This window comes from Antechinus flavipes, chromosome 2 (genome assembly GCF_016432865.1).
Source record: "Antechinus flavipes isolate AdamAnt ecotype Samford, QLD, Australia chromosome 2, AdamAnt_v2, whole genome shotgun sequence".
In the NCBI taxonomy this organism is placed as follows: Eukaryota; Metazoa; Chordata; class Mammalia; order Dasyuromorphia; family Dasyuridae; genus Antechinus; species Antechinus flavipes.
The window spans coordinates 501,045,031-501,068,558 of NC_067399.1; the positions used below are offsets into that span (position 1 = coordinate 501,045,031).

Consider the following 23,528-nt stretch of genomic DNA (forward strand, 5'->3'; position numbering starts at 1 on the left):
TCTGAAGGGGTTTCCCAAGTTTTCCCCCCAAAGTCTAAGAGAGAAAGTGAGTTTTGGGGCTCCCCTCATCACTACAACTTATAATATACTCTTTTTAATTTCATCTTTTGTGATTTGAGCCTTTTCCACATAAGGTGAGCAACATTTAATGAATTGTTTAGGTAAATTACACATTCAAGGGAGAAGCACTTAGCAAAATCTTCCTTAGCTCTCATTAAAAATATAGAAGCCAACTCCCAAATAGTAGTGTAAGTCATTAACATTTCACCTTTCTAGATTTTTTGGTAATTACTGCAAAAAAGTAAAAATCTTTAGAGTTCTTTTTTTTTTTCTTCAGGAGTCCTCTAGGTTTCCCCAAACTAGGTAAATGAAAAGGGGGGGTGGGGGGGAGGAGAGGAAGACTTCCCAGTCAAAATAAGACAAAGAGAAAATATTCTATGTCTCTCTAATGAAAACAGATAAAGGGAGAAAAAAATTTTCTTTGTCAATATAGTACAAAGGGAGATTCCCTAGGGATTACCTGGGTTCAGGGTGTAGAATTAATCTAGGTTCTGAATTTACATTCAACAGGCATAGTCTTAAAGAGGGTAGGTACAAATTTACTATTGTTCAGAATCTTGATTCAAACAAGATTTAAGAGGAAACTCACAGCATGAAAATAATGTGCAATTAACAAACATGGTAATCAGCAAGACAATATAAGAAACAGACAGCATACAATATACATCATCATCACTATGAGGAAGCACCAACATCTGAATTCCTTTAGCTGGGAGAATCCGGGTCTCAGCTATTCAAAGTCTCCAGTGGGAGACTATTAAGCAAGTGGCACCAAACTTCCTGAGTTTCATTGATCTTCCATACTTTCCTGTCTGATAAGACACTTAACATACTTAACATACTCAATAACTCAGTAGAGTTTTACTGGACTTGGCTTTTGAAACTACATCACCTTTTAAATATAACACATTAATCAAGGAATTAAACTGAAGTTGAAGGTAAATGTGGAGGAAAACAAAGTGCTTTTTGAGTTGTAATAGAGAAAAGAAGTAGAACTAGTAAACAGAGTGAACAGTGATAATATATGATAAATAGAACCATTCAACTCATTTTCTCAGACTAATAGAATGATTTATGGTTCAGAAAATCAAACAAAATATCTAATATGGAGTTGAAACCTAGGAGATGAGCTCTTAGCTTTTCTTGATAAGTTATGAAAAACTATACCCCAAAGCATAACAAAAATTGGAAGATGTGATTGCAGATCCATTGTGCATATTTTTGAAAGATTACATAGAATGAAAGAGGTGTTGCAAGTACAAACAATGCAAATAGCCTAATTTTTTAAAAATGGAAAAGAGTAAACAAACAAAAAAAACCCAGTAGCCTAATGCTTCTTATTTCAAGTTCTGGCAAAAATCTAAAACGCATTATTAAAGAAATGGTTAGTAAATGCCTAGAAAAAGGAAGAATTGGTCAAAAAAACACCCTGCATGGTTTTATCAACAGGTTACATCAGGCTATCTTCATTTATTTTTTTTAACAAGATTATTAAAAGATCAGATTGGAGAAAATGCTAGGAAGAGTTTAGGAAGATTTCTACAAATTCTATTATACTGTTCTTATGGACCAGATGGAAGTGGGAAGCCAAAGGATAGTATAGATAGGTGGGTATAGAACTAAATGGCTTGATAAAAAATATGATCAATTATGGCTCAATTTAACTTATATAAAATTTTTAAATGAAATGTCCTTAACTTGGTTTTTCAAAAAGTTTGTCATTTAGATCATATAATAAAATCTGAAGATGACTCAGAGCTGGGATAGATAAAAACAAACATTATCCATAGAATTTTTCTTACGTAAAAAGGGGAATTGGTGCCTCATGAGACAGTTTTCATTACTATTGAAGACTTTTTTAAAAATGGGAAAATAAACCAACTAACCTAAGTGACTAGTAGTGATGAGGTCCTTAAAGATGTTTTGGACAGAGAAAAACTAAAGAACTGATCCCTGAGGCAAGCAGAGGGAAGGCACTGATAAAGATCAGTTTAGCTCCATGGTCCCACTGTAATGCCAGAGAAACTGAGGCAGGATAGAGACTAGAAAGTTTTTAATATTTTGAGAGAAAGAGATTGTGCTGGGGATATATTGCCCCCAGCATTGATGTCTCAAAGCATCCAGCAGCGAATGTGTGTTTCCCATGACATATATATGGCTCTAAGCTCGGAAGGACAATTCAGGGAAATTGAGGCAGTACAATTAGGGAAACTGAAGCAGGACAATTAGAGGAGACTTGCACAACACCACCTTCAGAGGAGGTCTCTGGAATCCAAGTTATGTCAAATCCCTGAGACCCATTCTCTGTAGAGGTCTCAAACAGTCTTACCTTGGCCATGTCCTGTCAGGAATTCCAATCATAGCTAATTCAGTTTCAATTGATCAAGGATGGACAGAAGTAGCTACACCCAAAGAAAGAACACTGGGAAATGAATATAAACTGCTTGCATTTTTGTTTTTCTTCCCAGGTTATTTATACCTTCTGAATCCAATTCCCCCTATGCAACAAGAAAACTGTTCAGTTCTGCATATATATATTGTATCTAGGATATACTGTAACCTATTCAACATGTAAAGGCCTGCTTGCCATCTGGGGGAGGGGGTAGAGGGAAGGAGGGGAAAAATCGGAACAGAAGTGAGTGCAAGGGATAATGCTGTAAAAAATTACCCTGGCATGGGTTCTGTCAATAAAAAGTTATTTAAAAAAAAAAAAAGAATTCCAATCATGTCCCTGAGGTTAAATTTTCCCTATATAATTTACTTATGGGCTATCCTATGGCTGCTACCTTCCTTTAGGTAAGCCAGCCATAGCACTCTGTCTAATAGCATCTTTCCCTTTCCCTTTCCCCCATGCTACACTCCACTATGCTTCTGAAACCCATTTCTCCTCCTTACAGCTAACTCCTTATAGCATAATACTTTAATGATTATCTAATTCAGTCTTCTCATTTTACAGAGGAGGAAACAACTAGCAAGGAAAGTAAGTAGTCAGTGTCAAGTTTGTGAGAAATGCTGAAATGTTGGGTTTCCACAGTGTTGCAAACTTTGAGGTAGTGTGCGATTGGGATAGTGGGTATACCATACCAAGAGCTATGAGAGGTTAAGGAAGATTAGGATTCACAAAACAATTAAGTGATCAATACATGCCGTGAGCACACAAGAAATTGAAGAACTAAGAAGGCGCAGGTAGATTCAACCAATCAGAAAGAGTCTTATAGTTTTGAGAAAACCACAAATTTAAGATAACTCCAAACTAGTTGAGATCAGTGACCTGATAACCAAATCACTACTGTGCCTGCTAATAGCTAATTGAATATTAAATAACACACCCCAGAGGAGGAGTTTTCCGGCATTTTTGAACATGGGATATATGATGGGGGGGGGGTATGTTTTATACATGTTAAGGGGAAACATGTAGTAGGCATATCAGAAAGACTGTAACGTGGATAAAAGGGACCAATCCGTTCTCTGAAGGGAGAAGCTGCACCACAGGAACAAGTATAAAGGTTGCCCCATTTCTGTACTTGCTGCTCCCTCTTCCCAAAGAAGAGTGGGGCCCACTTCTGGCCAGAAATGTTAAGATGATTCTTTAAGATTCTTCTTTAATTTTCCTTGATATCTAATTTTCAGTGTAAAGAGTGTTACTCCTAACAAGTTTATAGTAAATTCAGACTCATTTCTTCTAAGACCAATGTTCTTTTGAGACTGAATATATCTTCCTCTTCAAAGTACTGGGTCTTCCTCATATTTTAATCTTCCCAAGGATATGTAATTTATCATTGTGAGCACTGTTCTCATCAGTGCAGATCATAAGCCAAATATCTATAAGCAAAAAAAAATTCATCTGGTGGCTGTTGATTGGCCTTTCCATACATAGCTAGGCTGTTTCTCAGAAGAGAAATCTTTTTTCTGTAATCATTTTTGGGCTGATATTTGAAATCTTTCCAGATTGATAGTTGCTGATAAAGCTTGTAATTAGCTTTCATAGTTGACCTTAATAAATATTCATTGATTTAAGTAAAATTAAATCATAAACATCAAACTGGGATTCCATTGCAATGATGTAAAGAAAGAGCTCTGGACTCAAGAGTCAGGAGGTCTGTATTCTAATCCAAGTTCAGCCAACTCATAAATGTTGGTATTTTTCTTTATTTCCTTGGTTGCCATAAACAAAATATTTATCACCTAGTGGCAAGTTAGGACCATTTTTTAGGGTGGTCCTTGGAAAAGTGTTTGTCACTGAGACTATGCTTGAAACTTTTTTTTTTAAAGCATTATATTACTTGTTTTGGAGGACACTCCTGAGCACCCAAGGTTGCTTCCTTGAACCAAAGTCCTGGTACTTTAAGCTAGATACACTTAGGATCTTGGAACCTAGAGTTGGAGGAAATCTTAAAGATCGTTAAGTCCATCCCCTTCATTTTACTCAGAATGAAAATGGTATAAGGAAAGAGATGAATTATAATTCTTCATTCACTGTAGTCTGAGGGTTCAAGGCATTTACTAGCACATTTTAGAATTGGATGTGACCATAATGAATATCTGACCCAATCTCATTTTTTTTTTTTTTTTGATGAGGAAAGCACTTGAGAAGCACCTTGAAGGAGAGATTCTCCTTGAACCCTGCCTCTGTGACACCCACCCCAGAGATTCAAAACAAAATGGTTTATCTTGGTGGGACTTGTAGAAGTAATCTCATTTTATAATTGAGGCCTTGGCTACAAACTGGGGTTAGAATCTCTCTCCAGACTCAACTAGCCCCACCTAGATAATAGAATGAAGCTGATTCTGTTGTCTTGATTCCCTGGGGAGGGTCTCACAGAGGCAGGATTCAAGGAGAATCTCTCCTTCAAGGAGCTTCTCAAATGTACCTCTCCTTATTTTTACATTTAAGGATAGACATCATCAGCAATGGCCTTGCCACTGCTCAGTCGGATTTCTTCCAATATTAGCATTCCTCTAACATAATATCCAAAAAAACAACCTGGGCTTCTCCCTAACTGAAAGTCTTCAAACAAAGGTCACTTGACCTTGGGTAATTTTGTCTAGTGCAAGATTAAAATAGGAGACATGTAAGGTTCCTTTCAACTCAGATTCTGTGATCACTAGGCCTCGTTCTCAATTTTCTTGAGTTTCCAAGCTTGTTTTGTGACCATGGATAGGGCAAGGTATACAAAGTTCTTCATATCCATTGCCTCAATTGATCTTCACAACTTCCTGTGAGAGAAGGGGCAGCATCTATCCCTCCCTCTGCTTTTTACACAGAAAGCAAATTTCTCTTCCACGTGGTAAATTCTGAGAATTCAAACCCCAGTCTTCTTGACTTTAAGTCACAAGTTTAAGGCCAGAGCAAGGCTGTAGGGCGGTGATCGGCATTCTACCCAAAAGGAAACTGAGGCCCAAATTAGTGCAGAACCTATACAGTTCCCAGTCTCACCCTTCTGGTTCCTCCCCAAATTAAATCATTTCCCTAATTTAATCGCTTTATGTCACGAGTAGTAAGCAGATGACGTGGGATTTAGGGGTTCTACCCAAAGCCCTACTACGCGGGGCTTCCGCGCACAATCACGGCGCTCTGGCTGCCCCGCCGGTATCTCGGGGACGCTCCCAGGTGCATAAGCGCCTGTCCCTAGCCCCGAAGGAAGGAGACAGAAGGAAGACCAGCCCGGTCCTAGAAAAGCCGCTGTTCGGCTTCCGGACATGTGAGGTTGGACGGCAGGAAGGCTTGGTGGGCTGGACGTCTGGGCGAAGACATCAGGAAGCCATGCTACTCCCAATCCCGCACTTCCGCCCAGATGGTCGTCGCATGCCCCTCACAAAAATGGCGGAATCTAGGAGAAAAATTGTCTCCTCCTCCGCTCCAAACAAAAATGGCGTCACAGGAGGAGGGTCTCACGCGCCTTTTGGGACTAGCGGAAGTGACGCGGAGAGCAGAAGCCCGGCTCATGGAGCCCGGGCTGCAGGGCGTGCTGAGCGAGGTCGCGATGGGACGGCTCCGGCGGCCGATTCTCCCACCGTTGCCACCGCTGCTTCTGTTGCTGCTGTTGTTCATGGCTCCGGCGGCCGAGCCGTTCGAGCCCATCAGCGTGGGCATCGCCATCGGCGCCGCCTCGGCCCTCACTGGCTACCTCTCCTACCCAGACTTCTACTGTCGCTTCGTAGAGTGCTGCCGCGAGGAGCAGCCGCTCAACGCCTCGGGTAGCGGGCTGTGGCCGGGCTGGGAGTCGGGGAGGCTGGAGAACGGAGGGGTTGTGCCGAGGCGAGGCGGCGTGCGCGTGCGGGGAGATCCCGGACCGCCACGATTGCAGTATGGGGGGGCGGAGGCAGCTGCCAGGCAGAATTCGGGGTGTGATGGACCGTGCAGCAAATGGGGGCAGGGACGAGATCGCAGCCCCCGGTGAGGGTCAATGGGACTGGGAGGACACTAAAGCGACTCTTGGGTGGTTCGAGCGCCGAAGGAGTGGATTATCTCCGTCAGGAAGAGGAAAGGGCGATGGGGAGAAATGCACCTCTTAAAACAAGTGAAGATAGTGGATTGAATTAAATTAGGAAAGTCACTTAGTTTGGGGAGGAACTAAGAGGGGAATGACTTGGAACTCTTGGACTAGAAAGCCGGAGTGGTAGTTTTTAATCTGCACCTAATCCATCATGTTCTTATCCCAGTTTGACACTTGGCTTTAAGTTGCAGATTGCAGAAGTGTTGGCTGGTAATACCTTAACTGATGAGAACTCAGATAAGACCTTAAATTCTACACGTCAAAAGAAACTAAAATGATAGCACTTGGGAGTGATAATTGTTTTATGTTCTCTTCCCTTAGCTTCTTCCTTAAATGCTAGTCTTGGTAAACTTTTGGAATAAGAATCCTGTTGAATCTGGTAGAAAAAGAACAGTTGCACTTGGTTTCTTTCTAGGGGATATAGAAGAGGCTTAATTGGGGCAGAGAATTTTCTTAATTCTAAGAAAAGAAACTGGGAAGAAAGTAGTGATACATTTGAGTGCTGTGTCTTAGGATGAAACTGGCTAATATGAATGAAGATATATGAAAAAACACTTTACAGAAAGTGGAGATACAATCAGAGTGGCTTTATTTAGCATGCATAATTGGGCTTTATCTATGGGGTGTATCAGAAACCCTTCAAAATTTTTTGATCACTAACCTTAGCCAAGAATCCCAAGTTAGCAGAGCTAATTGTCATCATCCTGTTGTGTTTTTAATGTGTGTGTATCTTTTTTTTTTTTTTTTTTTTCTGGGGTGGTTCATTCAGCACTAAAGTTAGATTTAGAAGAGAAACTGTTTGGACAGCACCTGGCTAGAGAGGTGATTCTCAAAGCATTGACTGGCTTCAGGAACAACAAGAATCCAAAGAAACCTCTAACTCTCTCTTTACATGGATGGGCTGGCACAGGCAAGAACTTTGTCAGTCAGATTGTGGCTGAAAGCCTTCACCCCAAAGGACTCAAGAGTAACTTTGTCCACCTGTTTGTTTCCACTCTGCATTTCCCGCATGAACAGGAGATAAAATTGTATCAGGTAAAAGAATTGATTGTTTTCTGATCCATATATGCACGAAATTTAATCTTGGCGATCTGCTAACTCATACTTCTTCACTGAAGTTCCCCTGATTTCCTTTGAGATTTGCATTTTCTAGCTGTATAATGAAACACTTTTTTAAAATAATTTTTTGTCCCTGGTCCTCTTGTGTTCCTTTCTTTTCTCTTTATGGAACTAATTTGGGTAAAAGTGAACCTTAAAGGTCCCACTCACCTACCCCTTTTCCATTTCATTTCTTTGAAAGTGTTCATTAGGCTCAATTTTAAAGTGTGTGTTCATGTTTTCCTATGAGCAGAAATTAACTTCCCAGTAGAGTTAAGGATTATGCCCCTTTGGTTGAGTTCTTGTTTCTAAGAAATAGAAACTTAACCAAACAAGGAAGTGCAGTTAAAAAGTCTGGTTATCACAATAACCTTTAAAAAATGGAAACCAAAATAATATAAGAATTTGGAAAAGAAAACTGTTCTTCCAGATCTTTTCCTGATATTGGTGGATTAGCAAAAGTAAGTGAATGTGTCTTTTGAAATGTTATCCTATTTCATTTAAGAGAATAAAGATAGGACTTTTAACTTTGTCTTTTACTCAATGGCCTCAAAGTAAGTAAATGTTAACTTAGCCATTTCATAAGATATTATCTCCTTCAGCCTGTGAATCTGTAAAAAGTTACCTTTGTGACTTTCAGCAAGTCATTTTAATTCTCTGGGCCTCAGTTTCTCAATTTTTAAAATAAAAAGATTAGACAAAGTGACATATGGTATTTCATCTTTAAATCATGGGATCCTTTATTAAAGTCATACCTATTTATTCATGTAGGCTTGTTGCTCACTGGGAATTTTTGTTTCTATATGAAATCTTAAAATTATGAGTTAGAACCTAGAATTGATTTCTCCCTAATGGTGAAAATTTTTAAATGGATTTTTTCTTCATCATGAGTTCAAATCTGTCCTCAGATGCTTCCTGGCTCTGTAACTCTGGGCAAGCCACTTAACCCAGTTTGCCTCAGTTTCCTTAATTGTAAAATGAGTTGAAGGATGAGATGGCAAAGCACTCAAATGTCTTTGCCAAAAAAGTCCTAAATAGGGTCATGAAGAGTCGGACACAAATGAAAAACAACTGAATAACATCAAATTTCCTCTAATATAGTTCCCTTCTAGATTTCTTGAAAGGTACATTCAGAGTGGTTTTAGTGAATAAATTGCCATGCTCTTGAATTTAATCAATGAAAGTGTGTAAAACACAGTATGATTGATTTATCTTTTCAAACTGAATATAGAGCAAAAGGCTTATAAATGGTTTTTTTCCAGGAAAAAAAAAGTTTGTATTTGTACTGAACTTGTAGTCAGGATTGACCTGGATTTAGAACCAACTTTTTCTGATATCTAGCTCTGTAACCTTAAACAATAATGCAATGTGCTGTGGATAGAGCACGGGCCCTGGAATCAGGAGAAACTGAGTTCAAATTCAGCCTCAAACTTTTAATACTTCCTAGCTGTATAGTCCTGGACTGTGGTGTTCTTGTTCTTCTTTTAAAATAATATAAGAAGGTTCTCTCTGGGGGAGAGAGCAGATTTCTTGGGGGAGGTTTTTCTGGAGGTAGTCTTAATATCAGTTCAGATCAATAATCACCCCAAATGCAGCCAGCTGGTAAAAATATAAACGTTTATTTCTCCTTCCAAGTCTTGTCTCTTTTCTTGGGCCCGAATTGCTAGATTCTTAGAGGCCTATCTCTCTGCTTGGTTCCAAGAGCTCCCTCTGAATGTCTCCAAATACAAAGGTTTGATCTTCAGCCTCTGCCTCTGCTTTCTTCAGTCTCCAGCCAGCTCTACTCTTCATGTAATTCCGCTGAAATCTGTCCAAGAGCCTCTGTCTGTTTCTTTTATACGAGAGAGGAATTGTGGGATACGAGAGAGAGGGATTATGGTTTTCTCCCATAGTCCTCTCTGGCCCCAAGAGCTTCAAGGGAGGTATGAATTCACAAAGTTACAAAGTTTACTTTGTGAATCTCCCATACTTGTGAACTCCAATGAGTAAAGGTGTAAACAGAAGCATTGTATCAATTAGTTCTACTTAGTATCTTGTTTCAAGTTCTGGCCCAAAACATCTTCTTGTAAGATCAGATCAATAATCTATCAACTCTAATGAGTTAGCAGTTTGTAAAGATTCCAACACTGGACAAGTCACTTAAGCCCAACTGCCTTGCAAAACCAAACAAATAAATAACGCACTGATCCAAACCTCAGTTTTCACATCCATTATGCTAGAGATGGGAAGAATAATGCTTATATTACTTACCTCAGAGTGTCAAATGTAATAAATGTATGTGAAGCACTTTGTTAATCTTTCAGGCACAGCACAAGAGAGGCCTCCTCCAAGGAACCAAATATGCAGGTTTTAAATCAAGAAGTGCATTCAGATCTATTGCTTATTAACTTGTCTTCAACAAGTCACCTAACTAACCTCTTTGAACCCTTATTTTCCATCTGTAATATGAGATAATGGCACCTTTAGTATTTGCTTTCTATCAGTTGTGAAGTCTTTATGAAGTAATCTATTAAAATACTTTAAAAAGCTTAAAGTTCCATAGAAATGAGAGATCTCGATGGTAAGAATCAAGAATGCTCTTCCTTCTTAGTCACACTGCTTTCAGCCCATTCCCATTCCCTCTGCTCTTCACTTCCTATGCAGGGTTTCATATTTCCTTTTTGTTCTTCGTATAGGAGCAGCTGCAGAAGTGGATTCGGGGCAACGTGAGTGCATGTGCAAGATCTGTTTTCATATTTGATGAAATGGATAAATTACACCGTGGGCTCATTGATTCCATCAAGCCATTTCTAGACTACTATGAGCAAGTTGATGGAATCTCTTATCGGAAAGCCATCTTTATCTTCCTCAGGTTAGGATGTGGTGGAGAAATTTGCCTTGTTCTTTTGATGGGTAATACAGTACTTAGCTGTAAGGAAGGCTTCTGAACTTTTTTCCCTTTATTCCATAAATGCTGAAATCCTAGTCCTCAGTCTGGTCCACGTTCAATTTTATATCAACAGTCTATGAGAGAAGATTGAATCGATTAAACTGGAAACCCTCTTTGTGTCTGTTATGGTGTGGGGTATGGGAAATAGAATATCATAGAACAGTAGACTTAGTGGTGGAAGATAACTCTGATCTTCAAGTCCAGCTTCATTTTACAAATAAAAAAAAACAGGCCCAGAGAGAGGTAAGGACTTGCCCAGGGTCAGAATGTTAGCAGAGCTAACATTTGAACTACAGCCTCTTACTACAGGATCCAGTGCTTTTTCTTAGGATCAGGCTTGTATAACATTTCAATGGAGTTTTGTTATAATGTATTAATATATTGTAAATATTAGCATTATGATGAAGGGGTTCGGGATATTTACCCACAAAAGAATCTAACATGCAGATAAAATAGTGATTATTTACATATAGAAGGTTGTGTGGCAAGGAAGGGGTAGGTAGGGAAGTGTGTATGGAGCATTTTTGTCTCTTGCTTTACCAAAGGCCTTGAAGTAGAATTCCTGAATGTACACATCCTGCTTCATCAATACAATAACAGTATGACTTGATACACATCCATCAGATTGACAGTTTGTCAGAGTACAACAAAAAATTATGTTGAAGAGAAAATTTCAACTTTGACACTTGATAGAATCAAGCCTTGAATAAATTTTACAATCTGAGCCTGACAGCTGTGCTTCCTAATATCTTGGCCATATGTACTAAACCAGTGAATTTAAGTACAAAACTGCCCAGTCAGTTATTAAATATCAAGTTTTGTTAATAGGCATTTATGAAAAGCCTACCTGTACAAATTGCCATTAATGGTTAATAAATTAAAGATAATCTCTATAATATAATAGTCACAAAAATGGAGAGTAATCTTTGTAGAGACCGAGGCTTTCACAGCATCCAGTAGAAGACCATACATATATTAATAGCTTAGTAAATGTTTGTGATTGAAAAATAGCAGAATAGTGGAGGAAGGCATCATTCTAAACTTTTAACTGTTTTATCTTGGGTTCTAAAAATAACATTAAGCTTTTCTTCTTCACCCTCCCTTCTCTTCTCAAAACTCAGCAATGCGGGAGGTGATCTTATAACCAGAATGGCCCTTGATTTTTGGAGGGCAGGAAAAAAGAGAGAAGACATTCAGCTCAAAGATTTGGAGCCTGTGCTATCTCTAGGAGTCTTCAATAATAAAAACAGTAAGTATGCATAGCAGTTTCCTTGACTTGGCCAAAAGTCTTCTCTTGACATGAATTTTTTTTTTTTAATATGAAATTCTATTGTTGGACTTGGTTTGATTATTTGCTCTTCCCCTACCTGAAGCTGGATCAACATCCTTTTTATCCATTGATACAGTCAACATTTATTGAAAGCCATTAGACACTAACTCTTTTGCAGGTAACATCATTAGTAGTCAGATTCCATTGTTTTGCTAAAGAGTATTTAAGATAATGAATATTTCAGTGGCATAAGGAATTGCCAGGAAATTCTCTTACCAATGTAGGCTGGTATTTCCTGTAACCCATTGTCATAGAAAATTTAGATTCTGAGAATGTCAAAGCTGGGACTTAAATCCAGTTTTTCTTGTCTTTAAGGTAATCTCTTTACCCATTCCTCTGCCCCCCTTGGAGATTATTTACCTTCATTACCTTTATCTTACATCATTGTCTCATTAATTATTATGTAAAGCTGTCAAGCAGAGAAAAAGTGCTGAAAGGTCCTACCAAGATGGAAATAGAAAACGGTCCTAATGATGAACTGAGTCTCTTATTATATCCAGCCAAAATAAATTTGAAATGGATCCTCAACAATTTGGTCAAAGAATGCTGATTTTTCCACTGCAACAAAACTTAAAGATTGTAATACTAAGTTATAGAGAAAAATATTGTTATTCTTTTTCACACTGTTAAAATTACTGGTCTTTGTGACATTGAAGAAGTATTTAAAAGAGATCAACCACAAGTTGAATATCATTTCTCCTTAGACTTTTATCTAACTCAACTGTGATTTGTTTTATAGGTGGCTTGTGGCACACTAGTCTGATAGACAAGAGCCTCATTGATTATTTTGTTCCATTTCTGCCCTTGGAATACAGACATGTGAAAATGTGTGTGAGGGCAGAGATGAAATCAAGGGGTTTTGCTATAGATGAAGAAGTTGTTACAAGAGTGGCAGATGAAATGACATTTTTCCCAAAAGAAGAGAAAATCTATTCTGATAAGGGCTGCAAGACGGTTCAGACAAGGCTGGATTTTCACTGAGCTTTTTACTGTGAGAGGCAACCAGAAGATGCAGGTCTTGCTGTTCTGAAGCACTTTTTGAAGACCCTTTTTAGGAATCTGCACATTTGCACTTACTGACTTTTGGGAAAATAACTTTCTAAGAAGAGTGGATTTTAAAAACATATCACTAAAAAACTGCAGCCTAACTGATAGTTTTCAGTTGAAGATGGTACTTGAAAAATTCCACTCAAGCTTGTCATCCCTAACTGCCTTAAGTGGCCTTTACAACTATTTGTGTTTGTAATTATTGCTGACTCATAACGTCTGCTATGCATCAGAATGACTGTCTTAACTGAAGGGAGTTCCTTGGGGCTGGCCCTAATGTTTCCACGTAATATTAGGTGTTCATCGGAAAAATTATAGATTGGATTATTCTGTTTACTTTCTGCTCATTACACGTAGAACACTTATAACTTCTGGGAATGGTCATTTAAAATCTAGAGCACTCCGCAACTACAAAGGATACTAGGTGAGAGTATATGACCACATGTGTTCTTGAACTTGAAGAATTGTGCCATTGAGGAAACTTATCTTATTCTACAATCAGCCCATGTTTCCAAAGTGGAGGATAGAATCTCTTTGACCTTTTAGTCTGTCTATTCCTCCTCCTATGGTGACGTGGAGCACTGAGGTCATCTAATATAAACAACCCCTATTGATTGATTCAGTGTCCAGATCACAATGCTCTCACACACTTTTTCTGGTCAGAAAACTGCATTGTACCTCTAAACTTCAGCCTCATGTCTCTGAAATACATCTCCAAACTCTGGTACCAAATTCAAATTGCTTTGGGTGATTGGGTCACTAGTTCTAGTAGTCAAACACTTCTGCCTGTTACAGCTTATATAACAGTCAATCTTGGAATTTGGTCCCTGCAACTCTAGTATGAAATCCACAGGATTTGTAAATTAATAATGAATGACTCATACCTTGTATGAACATGCAAGTGACTCATGTCACTGAAAGGTTATTATGTCATAACTAGTATTTTCAAAGATATATTTTTGATAGTTCTGATATATGAAAGGTGTGAAAAACTATTTGATATAAGGAAAAATATAGAATGGAGTTAAAATTTATCCCTTTCTTCATACGGACTCTTACACTCAAGTGTAGTTTGAATTCCCATTACAAACTTTATAGTAATGTGAGTGAAAATTAAGATCTGATATGGTGGCTAGTTATAGTCTGCCTTGCCATGGGAACCTGAATAATATCAATTCCCCTACATGGACTGACTTAGTTGCCTCTTTGAGGGAAGTAAGAGTTTTTTTATTCCATGTGGGAACTATAGTTGCAGTGCAACTAGTTAATTGTGCAGCCTTTTTATACATAAAGTTAAGAGAATGAATATTTTTGTAATATGTTAAACATTAGAAAAATTTTAAAGCACCAAATGAGTCTTTTAATAAAATTCCCCCAGGATGGCACTTTCTATATTTTTAATATACATTCTCAAATTGGAATAATTAGCTTTTTTTTTTATCACCTTGTGGGTAGTTGGTCTTATGGTGACCTGTTTATTCTGTTGCAATAAACAGAACACATTAGTAACCTTAGGCCTTTGGACTGTTGTTTCTGATTTATAACTTAGAAAACCTGCAAGTAATTCTCCTGTCCCCTATCCCTCTATTCTGTTCCCTTAAAAGATGTGAATGAGAATTTTAAAGTATAAATAAAAATAAAGATGAAATTTTATCATTTGATATATGTCTTCCTTTCAGTAGTTTGTTATTTAGCAATTTTTAAACAAAAACACTTTTTTACTAGTTCTTTAATTAAACTGACAATTTTTATGAGATTTAGCCTGAGAAACGATTTTAAACTTATTTTAGGCTCTAAAGTTATAGAAGTTTGGAGAATAAAAATTGTATTTTTTCATAATAGCTTAGTAATATTGGGCAGACTCACCATACCTATGAGGAGTACAAAGCTTATTTTCATTCATGTAAGCTTAATCATTTGGGGAATCAAAATTGTTACATACAATGTTTTTGTCAGAACTTACAAAATCTTTTTCTACATAAAATACCATATTCATAAAACTCTTTGCAAACTTTTAAGTGCTATACAAATGCTAGCTATTAGGAGTAATGTTTAACAGCACAGAAAATGATTATATACAAAATGTGTGAAAACCTGGTGAAAAATTGAAAGCAAATTGATGTTTCTTGTCGTGATTCAGTTATATAGCACTTGTCTTTTATAAAGCATTTTTGTCATTTCACCCTAAAAAGAGATTATCTTAATTTTTTTACAGATAAGGAAATAGGCTCAGGTAGGTAAAATCATGTGGGCAGTGGTAGAGCTGTTAAGTACCAAAGTCTGAATTCAAGCCAGGCTTTGGAATTCAGTCTTGCCACTCTGCCATGCTGTCTCTTAGCCATATACAATTTGGAATCAAACTATGTTATTAGACATGTAAAGGCCCTCTTAAACTTAGGCATGACCTCCGTGCTGATTTGAGATAAATGTGTGGCTGTTTTCAAATAACTGAAAAGTTCTTAAGTGTGATTTAGTGGGAAAAGTACTGGCTTTGGGGTTCAAAGATCCAGGTTTCAGTTCCAATTCTATTACTTAAGAACCTCTCTGACTTTGGGTAAATTCCACTCTCCACTTCCAGTCTGTTTCCACATCTGTAAAATGAGGAATGGAAGCAGAAGAAAGGCAAGAAGAGTTCCTTTTAGCTCACAATTCCATGGCACTTTGTAGCATTTGTAGATTTGTTTGTAGCAGAAGTGCTCAGACCTAGGGCCAATGAGCAGAAGTTAGAATGAGGCAGAGATGTGCTTTGTGGACACTGTTCACATGGTAAAGTTACAACTTTTCTGTTACTGTTTGCATCTTGGTTAAATGATCATCTGTCAGTGAGGTTTTAGAGTTTTGATTTAGGTATGAGGTCAGACTAGATATCCTTCTAAAAATCTAAGACTGTATGAGTTCTAGATAACTGTCTTTTAGATGCAATTCCTAAAAACTTATTACCAAAAGGAGGGTGTATCTCCATGAGGCAAAGTTTTCTTCTAAAATGCATCATAATATTTAATCTCAACTACTTCTAGCTATCAAACAAATGTTCAGAATTTTTCTCTTCATTCTAACCCAATAGTTTATATATCTTAATGATGTGTGAAGTGTACAAGGCAAGGGCTTTCAGGACTTATTTTTTCCCCTGAAGAAATGTATTCACAGATTAGAAAATCAAATTTTATTGAAAAACCAGTTATTTATAAATAAAAACACTATCCTCAGCATCTTTATTAGATGCATGTACATTTCCAAGGTTTCCAAGCCAAGGAAGAAGATGGTTTTGTTAATCCCTTTATCATAAAAGCAAAAACTGGTCATTATAGAGAAGAGCTTTAAAATGTGGCAGAATTCACCACATATAAATAAGGAATGCAGGTACATAAAGAGTACAGTTGCTCTTCCTTCGGAGCAAGGCATCATGAGTAAAAAGTGAGATGGACACAAATGGGATATTATTTGGCCTTCCTTTTCATGTTTCTAGTCATATACTGAAAACATTCAAAATGCCATGTTACTTTCATTTGAAGAACAATACTGTTTTTACAAACTCACTGTTTCAGTTCTTATAAGTTTTGCTAATTACCAGTTTTAGTACCACTGCAATGAACTTGCTTGAAAAGACATTTTAAGGCTTTTTGTGACACAAGCACAGCCTCAAAAGTTCATCTTCTCAAGTAGTTTTCCTTTATTTAAAAACTCTCAGCTCCTGGGGGCAGAAGTGACAATTTCAATTACCCTCTTCTCACAGATTGCTTTCTCTCTATTCCTGTCCCTGGGCTACACCAATACAAATCTAGGAAATGCCTTCCAGATTACTGATGCTTCTGTACTAAAGACATGATCATTATCAAGTTGGGGTTTGTTGTTGTTGTTTTTGTAAATTCTTAAACCTCAAAATTTAAACTCTCTAAGCATAATTTCTCATGATGTTAAAAACTATTTTGAGTCAACTCATATTTTTCATAAAACTTACTTGTCTTCTTGAAACAAAAACTTGTCATTTGAAACTTGATTTAAAAAAATCATAGGCACTGTTATAAATATGTTAAATAATGGATGACTTCTTTCATTGGTGCTGTTCCCATATAAGTGAGGGAGGCAGATCCAGGTTTTTGAAAAGGTTCGATGGGTACTGCAGATTCTTCTGAATAAAAAAATGCAAGGAGAAATCCCTTTTTTTTTTTTTTTTTTTTTTTTATATAAAAGACTCAAAATTCATTTTCCTCCTCATCTAGGAAAAGGAATTTGGAAAAAGAAAAAAAAAAACAAGTGTTTCCATTTTGAGTACTTTCTTTTTCAATGCAAATAAATGCATCCTGAAATATTTAGTCATCATAATAATAATCCAACTTAGTATATACAGTTTTGCAGCCTTTATCAGAGAAAACTCTCTCCTCTTTGGGGAAGAATGTCATCTCCTCTGCTACTCTGGTTACAATCTCTTCATCAACTTCATAGCCACGAGATTTCATTTCAACTCTGATGCACATTTTTAGATGTTTGTATTCCAGAGGTAGAAATGGAACAAAATAATCAATGAGGTTTCGGTCAATTAGGCTACTGTGCCAAAAACCACCTGGAAAAAAGGGAAACAAAGTCAGTACTGGTGAAAGTTAACGTTCTTCTGGGAAAGGAGCACTGGAATTGCAGTCAGGACATGGATTTCAATTCTCATCTCACATATGTCAGACCTGTGACCTTGAGCAAATCACTTAACTGAGGAAGCTAGACCTGTTTCCTCATCTGTAAAATCAGGGATTAGAACAGATGACCCATACAGAATTCTGTATAGTCAGGGAATAACAAAGTCACTATTCCTGCATATTCTGTGGCCATAAATATCACTACTTGGCCCATACTCCAGAAGATTGGAAAGAAAGATAAAAAGGATCCGTATGGATTGCTTTTTTCATTTTCAAGAGGCAGAGTCCTGAAGGAATGCCTCTCAGTTGGAAGATGATTGAAAAATTATGGTACAACAGCACCACTAAAACAAATATCTCTGAAGGACTTAAGAACTCTGGACAATGGAGTGACAAATCCTGGCTGCACAGTAGTAATAATAAAGCCTACTACCCACCCACAGACAGAGGAAGGATGAACTCAGAGCAGAAAATGAAACAAGCATTTCTGGATCTGGCCATTGTATTTGTTAGCAAGATTTTGTTTCTTAATGTTATTTTCAGTTAAAGAGCAGAGAGTTGGAGGGAGTGAAAATATGTTTATTAATTTTTTAAAAATAAAAGTTTAAAAAAACCAAGGGACAGAACCCGATTCAAGTTTTAAAAAGTTAAAGTTAGGAATGTAAAAATAATTCTAGATGAAGAAGTCCACATATCCAATTCACTAGAGCTATTATAGCTCAAGAAAATTCCTTTTCTTCCACAATGAAATGATTTAAAATAAGAAAATAAAAAACTATGAAAATTGTTTTAAAATATTTTAGCAGCTCTGTTTGTGAGGGCAAAGAACTAGAAACTGGAGGAATGCTCATCAGATGGAGAATAGCTAAAAAAGTTGTAGAATATGATTGTGAAGGAATACTACTGTGCTGTAGGAAATGAGCAAATTGACTTTGGATGGAAAGATTTGCATGAAATACTGAAGACTGAAATTAGCAGAACCAAGAGAACACTATGTAAAATAACAGCAATATTACTCACAAAATAATTCAAAAAATTTAGCTATTCTAAGCATATAAGTATTCAAATCAATTACAAAGATCTATGAAAAAGTACAAATAATATCATTCTTATATATATGTATGTATATAAATATATATCATCTATACACACACACACATATATATATACATATATAAATGTGTGTATATGTCTCTGTCAAATGGTGGCATTCTCAAATGCAGAGTGGGAAGGGAAGGCATGAAGCAGTTTAGACTAAAATGTAACAAAAAAAAAAGGATAAAAATTATGAACATTTCCAAATGTACAGACTAACACCTAAAACATTCTAGACATGGAGAAAACAAAGTCCCCTCCTCAACCCATATATACAAAACACACACATACTGCTACTTACTATTCTTGTTATTGAAGACTGACACAGATAATGCTTGTTCTACATCTTTCAGCTTGATTTCCTCTCTCTGCTTGCCACTTCTCCAAAAATCTAAAGCTATATCTGTTATTCTTTCAGCTCCTGCATTGCTGTGAAACATATACAAAAATAAGGACTTATTTTAGTTGCTTTTAAGACACTTCAGAATTCTTTATTCCTTCCAAATCTCATCTTACCTGAGAAAGATGAAGATGGCTTTCTGATAGGAGACCCCATCTATCAAATCATAGTAGTCAAGAAATGGCTTGATAGCATCTATAAGTCCTGCATGCATCTTATCCATTTCATCAAATATGAAGATAGACCTTGCACAGGCACTCACATTGCCCCGAATCCACAATTGTAACTGGTCCTGGATTACAAGAAATCAAAAATACTCAGAGGAGACCTCAATAAGAATTACATATAAAATATATACGAATGTTACCCCAGAAGTAGCTAAAATATCTAAGGAATCTTTCTTTTATTGATATCACGTCAATGTCATGCCGATCTTTTTTTCCCCTTTTTGTCATAATTAGAGAAGAAAGAGTGAAATATATGATCCTGTGTATTTTAATGAGGAAAACATAGTCTACTGAGTTATAGTATGATAACATCCTATTGATTATCTGGAAATAAAACATTTTAAGTTCAAATTGGATACCACTAGTTGTAAAATAACATAAAGCACATTAAAGAATAACCTAGTGAACTAAAAATAGTGGAAAGACTTCTGTTATTTATGACCATAGAACAATAATATTAGTATATCTATACCAATGAAAGAAATAATGAAGAAAATCAATTTAAATATTCTTACCCATTCTCAAAGACAAAAAAAAAAAAAAAACCTCCCTAAAAACTTTTGGTAGTGAAATCAAACAAACAAGTTATAGAAATGGTACAACATGAACGAGGTTCCACTGGCAGAAGTTATGAGTTCTAATCTAGTTCTGTAATTAACTAACTATATGAGTAATAAATAATTTCCCCACTTTGGGCCTCAGTTTTATCAGATGAAAAATGAGGGACTTCTTTGCCAGTTGGATCCCTAAAGTGGGATTCTTCCAGTGATATATTCTATTCCTAACCTGAATGTTAATCTTACCAATTCAGCACAAAGGACACTTCTACAAAGCTCTAACAGCTTAACTGCTTGTGTATCAAATATATATACCACCACCCAAATGCTATAATTTTTAGGAATGTGCAAAATACAATATAAAACTGACATCAAAAAGAAATCCTCAGAGATCATTCATTTTTTTCAATATATTATCTCATGAACTTCACTGCCACCCACACGAAATCTTCAAAGACCAACTCCTGTGTAGAAAGAAAGAATTCCAAATTGTCTTCTTGCCTTATACTGTGTGATGTTTCCAGCGTGTGGAAAGTGCAATGTGGCCACAAATAGATGTACATAGTCACTGTTGAGTCCACCCTCATAAATATGCTCAGCTATGATTTTGCTGACAAAATTTTTCCCCGTGCCAGTCCATCCATGCAGGGAGAGGGTAAGAGGTTTCTTGGTCTTCGGGTTATTTATGAACCCAGACACGGCATTTAAAATCACTTTCTTTGCAAGGTGCTGTCCAAAAAGTTTGCTGTCAAGGTCCTTCTGCAATGCTGAGGAAAAAGCAAAACTTGTCATGTGCAAATAATCAATTGGTTTGCAGATTAGACAAAACATACTACCAACTAAGGGTTGGTTTGGATCTTCTGGAATGGAAACTAACTCTGACTAGCAGTTGGCTGAAATAACCTGATTCTTCAGCCCCCAAAAAATACTATGGAAGACTCTTCCCACCAGACTCCTTGCTGTTTCTTCCCTGCTGTAAACTTCCTATATATACCATGTCACCTCATCTTCTACCTTTTTCAAACAGGAACAAAAACTGTCATGAGTTTGCAAAACAGGACTCTGCCTCCTCAAAGTCTACATCACATGTGAGGATTAAATACTCAAATTCAATCCTACTTTACTGCCTTCCTCAGTTCAGGAAGAAAACAGGGCTCCAGTGTACCACTTATATAACTGAGGCAAGACTCTTTCAACATCTTTCTTCTTTTCAATTAAGATGACACTTCTATTTTCTCTTGTAAAGAAGGTTGAAGTAGGGTCTCCTCTTTTCCCAAACATAGAACCTCCCCCTTTTTTTTTTGGAGGCAGGAAGCAGTTCCCCATCTTGAGTCCCATACTCCTCCCCACAAAATCTCTACACATCTCACGAACCTCTACTACTTTTTTCATGACAACCAAATTATCTTCCCCCTTGACCTTACCAGGTACCACTGATCCTCATCCAATCTCCAACTTTTACTTTTCTCTGATCTCTCCCCTTGAGGAAGTACAATACAATGGGAAGACTACTGGATTTGGGAGTCACCCTGGTTTTAATTCTAACTTTGTTATTTTAATAATGGCTCACATTTCTAGATTACAAGGTGTTTTACTGATAACACTATGAGATGATGTTTTTTTTCTTTGTTTCTTTCATATGTAAAAGGGAACTTTTAGTGTGGAAAATCCCTTCATTGATATAGGTGGGCAACTCTGGTTATTTATAGATATACAATTTTCTAGGAAACTAGGTTAAGTGACATGCCCAGGTCATACAAGACTTGAACCTCAGCTGCTTTAGACTCCAAGACTAGCCTTTACCCACTACATCTTTCTTGCCTTTCCAAAAAGTGATCTCTGCCAAGAAGCATGGCCAGGTCTTGTTCTCACCAATTAAGATCGTGGCTCCAGACCAGTCAAACTGGACAAGTCATGCTATCTCACTCAGGCTTCTTCCTCTTTAAAACTAAGCTAATATTAAACCTAATATAAAATATAAAACCTAATCCAAAAACTCCCTCCCCTCTCTTTCTACTTCTTTCTTTGGCAACTATAATCAAATCTACACCACCACTTTTTTCTGGAAAGGACTTGCCAAACAGGCATCTATTAAATATTGCTCCAGGCCCCATGCTGGGTATTGGGTAAAGAAATACACAGAATGAAACAATGTCTACTCACAAGGAGTTTACATTCTAACAGGGAGAAACAAGGTCATATAAATACATATGGAATAAACATAAGGAGAGTAAATACAAAGTAGTTTGAAAAGAGAGGCCACTAGAATGTGAGGGAATCAGGAAAAGTTCCCAAATTGCAACAGAACTGCATCTGAAGGAGAGGGGCCCTAGGAGGCAGAGGGGGTACTCCAGACAGGAGGGAATGGCCAGGACAAAGGCCCAGAAGCAGGAGCCTCTAGGACCTACGGGGCTGTGGTTCCACTAACTACTTATCCCCCTCGCTTCCCCCCCCTTCCCCCCCAGCCATCATCCTAAAACCCTTTCCAAAAAAACAGGCTCCGGGGGAGCAGGGGCCACCTTAATTTCGTGATTTTCCTTTTTTTTTTTTTTTTTTTTTTGAATCCCCAGGGCTCTGTATGTTCCTGTTTCTCTCGCAGATAGGGGGCGCTGTGTGTACCCCTGAACAAGTCCCTCAGTTTCTACATCTGTAAACTGGGGACAATAACAGCACCTCCCTCCTAGGTTGACTTTAAGAATAAAATACGCTTAAAGCGCTAAATACAAGCTATCGTTACGATTTGTGCATTCATCTATTCACACATTTATTCATAAATTTCAGAATCTGGATTCTAACCTGAGTCTCAGGTCTCTATCCAGAGCCACAGTTCTCTCTAGCACAACATAATGTGTTTCCGACCACTGGGGTACTCTCGGGCCCGTGATTCGTCCTTGCTAAGAGACCTCAGTTTCTCGATCCGGTCAAACGAAAGGACTGAACTAAATATCCTCCAAAGATCCTTTCCAGCTCTCTAAATCCTCCAAGGGAGACTCCGCTTCCTCCCCACGTCAGAGACTGGGGGTCTCTCGGGGCCGGAGTCCAGCAATAGATGCTTCCTGGTCCCCCTGAATTAGTTTCCAGGGAGCACGGCTCATTTAGTCCCCATCGCCCCACTGAGTAGATGAATAAACTGAGACTGAAGAGAGGCAAGATGAGGAGCCCGGCGGCTGTCGCCCGCCTCCCCTCTCCCCCTCCCCCTCCGCTCCCGCCACCTCGCGTCCCAGACCCCGGGCTGGCCCTACCCTCGCGACTAAGGCTCCTCTTCCGGCCGCAGCACTCGGTGAAGAGGCAGTAAAGGCGCGGGTAGGAGATGTAGCCGGTGAGCACGCCGGCCAGGGCCAGCCCCAGGCTGATGGGCTCCACCGCCTGCACCAAGGACGGAGCCAGAAGGAGCAGGCCCAGGGCGGCCCGGACCAGCTTCATGCCCGGACCCGCACTGAGCCGAGCCAAACCGAGCCCGCCTTCCCGGCCGCGGCTTCAGCCGGTGCCAATGACAGGCTGCCGCCGCTTCCGGCTCCGCCCCGCCTCTACCGCTGGCTTCCATCTTCGTGAGGGGGGGAAACACTTCCTGCGCTTCCTCGGAGCACTGGCAGCGAAATCGAAGTCGGCCATCTTGGAATCGGGCAAAAAACCAACTTCCTTCTCACTTTTCCTTTCTCC

At 38.1% G+C, this 23,528-nt stretch overlaps 2 protein-coding genes across 2 annotated transcripts; one reads left to right on the forward strand and one right to left on the reverse strand.

Moving 5' to 3' along the window:
* Nucleotides 1-5,930: 5,930 nt before the first annotated feature.
* Nucleotides 5,931-14,614, forward strand: TOR1B (torsin family 1 member B). Its single transcript, XM_051980190.1, has 5 exons — nucleotides 5,931-6,258; nucleotides 7,327-7,592; nucleotides 10,331-10,506; nucleotides 11,706-11,833; nucleotides 12,654-14,614. The coding sequence occupies exons 1-5, from the start codon at nucleotides 5,931-5,933 to the stop codon at nucleotides 12,893-12,895; spliced, it is 1,140 nt and encodes a 379-aa protein (XP_051836150.1). The 3' UTR covers nucleotides 12,896-14,614.
* A 1,495-nt stretch (nucleotides 14,615-16,109) lies between these two features.
* Nucleotides 16,110-23,382, reverse strand: TOR1A (torsin family 1 member A). Its single transcript, XM_051980191.1, has 5 exons — nucleotides 23,111-23,382; nucleotides 20,370-20,635; nucleotides 19,201-19,376; nucleotides 18,986-19,113; nucleotides 16,110-17,522 (listed from the first exon to the last, which is right to left on the reverse strand). The coding sequence occupies exons 1-5, from the start codon at nucleotides 23,289-23,291 to the stop codon at nucleotides 17,272-17,274; spliced, it is 1,002 nt and encodes a 333-aa protein (XP_051836151.1). The 5' UTR covers nucleotides 23,292-23,382; the 3' UTR covers nucleotides 16,110-17,271.
* Nucleotides 23,383-23,528: the final 146 nt, after the last annotated feature.

Excerpts from the sequence above, each read along its gene's own strand:
- TOR1B (XM_051980190.1), top strand. The coding sequence starts at position 5,931 with ATGGCGTCACAGGAGGAGGGTCTCACGCGCCTTTTGGGACTAGCGGAA. Across the intron at positions 10,507-11,705 it reads GCCATCTTTATCTTCCTCAG|CAATGCGGGAGGTGATCTTA; the intron begins GTTAGGATGTGG and ends CTCAAAACTCAG. Across the intron at positions 11,834-12,653 it reads AGTCTTCAATAATAAAAACA|GTGGCTTGTGGCACACTAGT; the intron begins GTAAGTATGCAT and ends TTTGTTTTATAG.
- TOR1A (XM_051980191.1), bottom strand. The coding sequence starts at position 23,291 with ATGAAGCTGGTCCGGGCCGCCCTGGGCCTGCTCCTTCTGGCTCCGTCC. Across the intron at positions 19,114-19,200 it reads GCCATCTTCATCTTTCTCAG|CAATGCAGGAGCTGAAAGAA; the intron begins GTAAGATGAGAT and ends TATGTTTCACAG. Across the intron at positions 17,523-18,985 it reads AGTCTTCAATAACAAGAATA|GTGGTTTTTGGCACAGTAGC; the intron begins GTAAGTAGCAGT and ends CCTTTTTTCCAG.